Source organism: Molossus molossus, unplaced genomic scaffold (genome assembly GCF_014108415.1).
Source record: "Molossus molossus isolate mMolMol1 unplaced genomic scaffold, mMolMol1.p scaffold_m16_p_5, whole genome shotgun sequence".
In the NCBI taxonomy this organism is placed as follows: Eukaryota; Metazoa; Chordata; class Mammalia; order Chiroptera; family Molossidae; genus Molossus; species Molossus molossus.
In genome coordinates, this window is record NW_023425388.1 from 72,666,220 (window position 1) to 72,674,609 (window position 8,390).

At 41.2% G+C, this 8,390-nt stretch overlaps 1 protein-coding gene across 1 annotated transcript; it reads right to left on the minus strand.

The window, feature by feature from the left end:
- Positions 1 to 5,967: 5,967 nt before the first annotated feature.
- On the minus strand, positions 5,968 to 7,072 carry LOC118617527 (ragulator complex protein LAMTOR1-like). The gene has a single exon (XM_036243516.1). It carries the CDS (start codon positions 7,003 to 7,005, stop codon positions 6,520 to 6,522), a length of 486 nt encoding a protein of 161 aa, XP_036099409.1. The 5' UTR covers positions 7,006 to 7,072; the 3' UTR covers positions 5,968 to 6,519.
- Between the last annotated feature and the right edge of the window lie 1,318 nt (positions 7,073 to 8,390).

The following is an 8,390-nucleotide window of genomic DNA, read 5'->3' on the forward strand; positions in this document are numbered from 1 at the left end:
AATGAACTTATTACATATATCCAGCTAGTGACCGTGCAAGGCAGCAGAAGAGCATCTCCAGGCCTCTACCATATTGAGTCTCAAGCAGAGCTGTTACCATGTCTCTAACAAACCTCCTCTATTCTTCAGCCCCTACTTCTAACTCTGGCTTCAAGATTCCATGTCTATAATACAGTTCATGACACTGACTTGAGATGACCTGGCCTCCTGGCACCTAAATCTCCTAATTCTGATCTCTGTGGCTGCCTATCTGTTCTGCTGGACCTTAAGCAGCTCCACCATTCATTTCCCTACAGCCCAAACCCTGATGACTAAGGCTAATTAATATCCTTAGGGTGGCCCATCAGGTATGACCCAATGGCAGCACCACTTCTAATCACTCCTCTCAGTTTAGAACCTTGTGTAAGCATGATATTATCTCAAATGCCCTAAAAAAAAAAAAAAAAAAAAAAAATCAAAGGAAAAATCATTAAAGCCTAAGTGGTGCTCCTTGGAAATAAGTCAAGATGCTCTGGAGTCAAGTTTGAGTTCATACGAGGCCACCTTCTCTGTTGAAGGACACGAGGAGAGGGGCTGTTGCTCTGAAAACTTGGATGCTGCTGTCTCAGATATGGCCCCTCCTGACTGATGGAGGCTTCCCAGTCCTGCAGAAGGGCAGCTTTTCCTGTTCAGGTGCCTGTCAGAGATTTTTACCTCATCTAAAGAGGATAGCTGAGAACCATGAGGCTGGGAGGCTGTGACTGGGAAAGAAAGGACAAAGAGGCAGGATGGCTCTAAATTGTTATAGGTGCCTCATTACAAATATGTGTAAGCTTGGTTCCCCTCAAGCCCTGCTCAACTAAGGAGTGTGCATGTTGACTGACTGTCTCTCCTACCTACCTCCCCTGCAATGTATTGGGGGATCTTTTTTGTTTTTATTTTTAGCTATAATAAGTTTTGCTATATCTTCCATGCCAGAATCTTTATCTTTGAGGAAAAACAATAACAACATTATGTAGATAGGCAGCATCTAGATGTTCAGCAGAAGACATGACATGGTAATATGTGAAATTTAAGAAATTCAAATGTTTAGTTACATGTCATCAAAGTATTTTAGAATCCTTTCATACATACCTAGCCTGTGGAGTCCTTGGGCATATTCATTCACCCACAGCAGACAAAGAGATGGAGGATATATCTGCATAAATACAAGCCCTCTTACCTACTGACAGAATCAGGAGTGGAAAGAATTTTAATCAGATTCTCATCATTCATAAGCCCCCCAATCCACTTTGATTCCTGATCATTCTCTAACTTGTACTAGTCACATAAGAAACAAGTCCCTGTTTGTCAATATAATGTATAATTAAGAAGGTTAAAAAAAAGGACTATCAGAAGACCTAAGTATAAAACAAAACCTACAAACCAGAACTGAAAAGATTAATAAATCTGACTACATATAAACTAAACATCTCTGTAAGGTGATAATCCTTGGCAAGCAGAATCAAAAGACATACGACACACTAGGAAAAATATGCATTTTATATCACATACAAATGGTTAATTTCCCTAATAAGTAAAAAACTTAGAATATATTAATAAAAAATCCTACTAATCCAATAGAATAAAGAATATTAATCGATGTTTAATGAAAAGATTATACAAATAGCCCCGAAATGTGTGAAATATAAACAATCTCATTCATAAGAGAAACTAATTAAAAATACACTGACTAACCATTTATCACCTATCAAATTATAAAGTCCGGGAACTTTGATATACTAAGTTGGTGAGGGTTTAGGGAAATAAGCACCTCCATACATTGTAAGTGGAAGTGTAAAATAATATATATTTAATGAAGATAAATTTGGCAGTATTTACTATAATCACAGTGCTCATACCATTTGACTCCCTTCTAGGAATGTATCCTAAAACATAGTTTCATCTGTGAAATGATGTGTATACAAAGTTATTCACTGCATAGAAATAACTTAAATGTTCATCAATAGGGGGTTGGTTAAATTATGATATATTTATACAAAAGAAAACTTTCTCAGCTTTAAAAAGTGAGAATTTTTAAATATGCTGATATGAAAAAATTTTAAGATATATTAAGTGAAAAAAAGAGAGGTACAAAAAAGTATACAGTATATGCCATCATTTTGTTGAACAAAGTGGAGGATACATCTGTATGTATTTACTTGTATATGAATTAGCTCTGCAAGCATACATAAAAAAAACTGGTAATGATGGATGCCATGAAGAAGGGAGCTAAGTGGGGGACATGAGAGATATTTTACTTATATCCTTCCAATTTCCTAAATTTTGAAACTGGTGAATGTATTACCTTTAAAAAAAAAATGAAAACAACTTATTTTTGTTTTTGCAAAATATCAATTAATCCAATCGTCAGCTTCAAAAATTAAAATCTTGGGTAAAAATTTCAGTAAATGCAGCAAATAGCCTTTTTAAAGTTCATTATTTAAAATTCATGGTTGGATAAGAGAGAAAGATGAAAAGTGTTAGAAAATGGGAGGAATAGACGCCATCCATCCAGGAGACTAGTAAGGGATGCCGGGGAATAGGCAGGAAATGGAGAAAGAGGAATGCACAGATGGGGAGAGAATCACAAATCAGCCAGACAGAGGCAGCAGTCGCTGAAGTAGGTGCTGCAGGGTAAAAATGCTGCTCCTGCACTCACCTCAGGGTGTGCTTCTGTCCGTAGTTACTACTGCTCTTTCAGACTGAGTTTATTTTTCCATAGACTTCTTGGGGTTTCTCCTGTATATAAGGAATTGACAAAGGTTTGAGGAATTTACTTAGGAAACATGGAGGTCCTTTGACCTCACCAGAGAAAATAAACAAGTGTAAAGTGGTACTTACAGGAGGATAAAATAACTGTGACTTCATGATGTGGCAGAGTATATCAATAATATGAATTGTGGATATTCAGTGGGTTTATCGGATTCACTTACATATGTACAAGTACTATGAATTGTGAAATAATGTATCATCTACCCCATTATCTTTAATACTGATGATGACTTTGTTTCCGAAACTCTTTAAACAAACATACCCACTACACTACTGTGGTTTGTTTGGGCACCTTCTCTCATGCACTAGTTTGTTAACTTTTTGAGGGTAGTGGGTTTTACCAGTCACATCTTTGTATTCCCAAACCTAGCACATTATAGGTGATCACTGCTGAATTTAACTGAATTCAGGTTGCTATCAGGAGTTAGTTTGGCTGCACGCAAGGAATACCCAACAGAGGCTTAAACAAGATAGGACTCACAAAATAAAAAGCACAGAGGCGATGGCCCAGCACCAGCATGGTGTTTGCTGAGGACCATCAGGGACCTGGGCTGCTTGGCCACTTCCGCTTGCCTACCCAGCATTCCGTGGGCCTACCCAGCATTCCGTGGGCCTCCTCGGAATAAAAAATGGTGGCGGAGGATACTCACGCTCCACCCGAAGGAAAGTGAGGGCAAAGAGCAAGACGCCAAAGCGGTGAGATTTCCCAAAGCCCCGCCCAGTGAGCTCTGCTTACATCTCATTGGACAGAAGTGGGTCAGGTGCCTCCCCTAGCTGCAGGGGAGTCTGGGAATCTGTGCATTTTGAGAGCGCTGCTGTAGTTCAAAATAAAATTCAGGTTCGCTTAGTAAGATGAAGGGGATAATGAGTAGGAGTATTGGTTGTAAGTGTGGAAAGGCCAAAATACAAACACATTTCCAACTGAAATTTTCTCATTCGTGCATTTCTCCTGTGTGTAGATTCGTGGTGGTGACGTTCCATTTTCCTGCAAATACCTGCAGTTTCAACCTATAGACCTGAACCACAGGCCATGCATTACCTTCCTTCTACCACAGAGTAATGTGTCTGACATAGTCTAAGACTCTAAAATAACAAGTACCAGGGCAGTGCATTTCCTGGAATCCATGGGCTGTCTTCAGAGTTGAGGATTGGATGGATATTCCTGAGGGGCAGACCTGGATGCAAATTCCTTCTCACTCTGTTGCTCCTCTGCAGTTCTAGCCCCCTCCCCCCAGCGCAGCAGTCCTGTTTGGATTGTATCATGGGATTGTCTTCATCAGTGGATTTTTTAACAAACATCTGGCAGCAGAGCCTTGCCTGTTGCAATCCTCTGAGTTCCCCAGACCACAGGCGTTCTCCTGGATGGTCAAGTGATCTTTCCCCTGAGTCTGAGGAGGAAATTTGTGCTGGTCTCCTGTGCTTCTCTCCAAGCAGGGAAAGGTTGTTTATTCCACATAATTAATGGACAGAGAAACTGGCCCTAATTTATTTTACTCGTAGGAATAAAAGTCTGTTCTTTCAAGAGAAAAATGTGTGTCTTTGCCTCACCCAAACAGACTAAATTTCCCATAAGTGGTAGAAACACTTGGGCCAAAGGTGAGGGGAAGGAGCAAATCTCAAAAAATCTGTAAGAGAAACTAAGCACAGTTAAAAAAAAAATGTTTGTTTTGATCATATCTTAAATGCTATGTGTGATCACCTAAATAATTATTGAAAGGCATTTAATGAGGATTTCTGGATATGGACGATGTATTACAGACTGGATTTCTGGGCCTTTCAGAATTTTCTAGCTGTTTAGGAAGCCAATGACCTTTAACTTATTTTGAATCAAGATTATTGGATTTTACTAGCACTTTGAAGCTAAATAGAAATTGACACATCTCAAATACCTTCCTGCTGAATACAGAACAGTGTGCTAGGGACAGTGATAAATTACAAAGGCCACGGCTCTGAGACCCTGTCAAACTGTATTTGCAAAACTCTTTGCAGATGAGTTTCATGAATCCTTTCATAAAAGAGTAGATCAACAAAACCTATATTAGTCTCAGCAAGGTCATTAATTTCACACTGGTAATAGTCCCATGTCTGTATAGTTTTAAAAGAAGATAGTGGAAATACTCAATAATATTATAATAACTATCTATGGAGCCAAGTGGGTACTTGAAATATCAGGGGGATCACTTTGTAAAGTATATGATTGTCTAACCACAGTGCTGTACACAAGAAACTAATACAGAATAATATTGGATGTAAACTGTAATTGGAAAGAAGTAAAAGGAGGTAGTAGAATGGGAAAAGCATGAGTTTTAGCTTCAGGCCTATGTGTGGATTCCAGCTTTGCTGTTCATATTAGGGAAGTTACTTCTAGCAAGTAACAGCTCTCTATGCCTCAGTTTCTTCATCTCTAATTGCCTTGCAGAATTGTTGTTACTGAATGTCAAGCTCTTGACTCATGACAAGGTACTTGATAGATGATGGTTATAATTAATACACAAAGCTTTTCTCAGTGTTGAACTTTCTCTGAAGCCTACTAAACAAACAAGGTAGGCATTGGCCTCAATACCACCTCCCATGACACAAATACTGTTGTCACTGACTGTGTGTGTGCCTGTCCGCCTTTTCCACCTTCCATTTATTCTACCTGGAACAATTTCTGCCATATATCATCTCCTCTGGGAAACTTCCTTTGAGCACCAGGACTGGGTTAGGTGTCTAAGTGCCCCCAGAGACCCCTGGGCTCACTTCTATGGCAGACCTTAACTGACAGTTTTCTAACTGTCTGCCTGCACCAGGGGCTGTGTTTTGCTTTAACAGTGAACAGGTCATGGTAGCTGCTCTTTTTTTTCTTTTTAAGCTTTATTGAGGTATAATTTAAAGATCACAAATCCAGTTATTTTCGGTGTACAATTCAATGGTTTTTCAGTAATTTTACAGAGTTGTACACTCATCACCACAATGTAGTATTAGAACAATTCCACCACCCCAAAGAGATCTCTTGTGCCCATTTATAGTTACCCCATTCCCCAGCCCCAGGAAACCACTAATCCGTTTTCTATCGGGTAGATTTGTTTTTTCCTGGACATTTTATTTAAATGTAATTATAAAATATGTATTCTTTTACATCTCACCTCTTTCACCTAGCATGAAGAACTTTTTTTTTTTTTTTAGCACACAGATGAATATATTTCCTTTATCAAGGGAGACAAACAAACACACAAAAAACACCCCAAATCCCAAACATGTAAAAACCCAGGGTGCTAGAAATACAAACTCAATTCATTCAGATTCAAGCTTGTCCAGACACTGGTCACAAACCCTAGTGAGGTGCCTGTGAGCACCAAGTCAGGAAGAGGGGCACAGGAGTGAGGCCAAGAGAAAGAGTGGGAAAGGGGTCTCCATAGGCCCCATAGTAATCACCCTCACAGTGTTACCTCCACCCCTTCCCAGTGACAGTGAAGACCTACCAGGCCCTGTCCTTTTGACCCCCACCCCACCCCTGGCCAGGGCTTCCAAGGCCAGTCCCAAATGGTTCTACCATCTCTTGCTTCATTTTCACTTCCTTAGGATTCTAGCCTCGCTCTCCCCCTCCCCCTCCTCCACATTCTTCTCTGTGATTAATAGCAGGTTAGGGTACTGTGTAAGCCGCATTGAGACTGGGGGCCAGGGGAGGCAGGGTGAAGGCGCGGTGAAGAGAGGAGAAGAGCAGCTGTCCAAGGGCCCCTGTCTTCATGGGATCCCAAACTGTACAACCAGCTCCTCTCTTGCGTCCACCCGGATCTGAGAAAGTGCACTGTAGGCATAAGCAGCTATCCTGGAGACCTGCTGCAAGTCAGAGAAGGGGATGGGCTCGCTGGCTAGCACTTGGTGGGGCTGGTTGGTGAGAGATGGCAGTGGCGGCAACTTCTTCCAATGGGTCGGGCTGCTGCTCAACACAGCCAAGCAGGTGCTGTACTGCCTTGCCCGGTCCATGTACTCATGCTGCTCCATGCTCTGGGAGTCTGCAGCAGACACGTCGATGATGTTGCTGGCTGTCTTGGCAAGAATGGAGGAGAACAGGGCCTGCTCATCTGTGCGAGCGGAAGGCAGGCTGTGGTAGTTGGGCTCGGCTCCATTGAGGGCTTTGGTGGGGGTGCTGCTAGGGTCTAGCAGCAGCTTCCGCTCCTCTCGGTCCTGGTCCGAGTCCTCGTTCTCGCTGCTGTAGCAGCACCCCATGGCCGGGGTCGGGCGGGCGCTCAGGCGGCAAGGAGGAGGGACGGCGTCCGTCAGGAGCCCTTCCGGTCACATGACCTGTGGCTGCAATCAGCAAGCAACCACCCGCCCCCAAGACCATGAAGAACTTTTTGAGGTTTATATACATTGTAGTTTATATCAGTAGTTCATTTCTTTTTCCTGATGTATAATATTCCAATGCATGGATACATAGGGACCAGTTTCTGTGTATACCCTGTGGCTAGTTTAGTGCAAGCATATTACAGTAAAAGCTGAGAAAACATTTGTTGCTTCAATTAAGTGGACATGGTATTAATAATATTGAAGTTGGTTTGACGTATCAATGCACACAGTAATGAGGGGGTAGACAAGAATGCACAATCACCCTGGCCAGTGTGGCCCAGTTGGTTGGGCATTGTCCCAGTTTGATTCCTGGTCAGGGCACATGCCCGGGTTGTGGGTTCAGTCTCCATTGTGGGATGCAGGAGGAGGCTGGTTGATGTTTCTCACATCAATGTTTCTCTCTCTCTAAAATCAGTAAAAACATATTTAAAAAATTTAAAAACACACACACAGTCAAATACTTGTGCCATCTTTTGACACTGTCAGTTACTGATGTGTCATGAAATTTCAACTCATTACCTGAAGGCACCCCTCAGTAGCTTCTGACCTTACCACTTTACTTTGTGTAGATGTTTAAAATTATGAAGTGAGAACCACCCCTTGCCTCAGCTGTTTTGACCTTACTTTTTTCTCATTCTCCCCATCAAAACTGAATGCTCATATTTGTTCCAACACTAAAGGGGAATCTCATAAATATTAAATGATAACTTATTCACTTATGTGACAATTATGTATTGAGTATCTACTGTGTAGCTGGGATTAGTTTAGGTGCTTGGAATACCTCAGTAAACAAAGCAGACAAAAATCTCCACCTTCCTGATGATAAATGTATGCACATTTGGGTATCCACAATACCAGTAGTGTTTAAGAATTTTGCCCACAAGAATCTTAACATGATTTTCAAAAAATCACTAGACATGAGGTCAAAACACATGAGTAAATGATTCACATAGTTCAACATACTTAGAGAACACATATCAGCCTCAATAATAATGAAAAAAAAATATAAACAACTTTATTATAAGTTAGTAGATACAATATACAATTTTAAGTCATGAAAAACAAAAATTAGCCTGGTTGGTGTGGCTCAGTGTTTGAACATTGACCCATGCACCAAGAGGTCGCTGGTTCAATTCTGGTCAGGGCACATGCCCAGGTTGTGGGCCAAATCCCCAGTAGGGGGCACGCAGGAGGTGGCCAATCAATGTTCTCTCTCATCAATGTTTCTATCTCTCTCTCCCTCTTCTTTTCTCTCTCTAAAATCA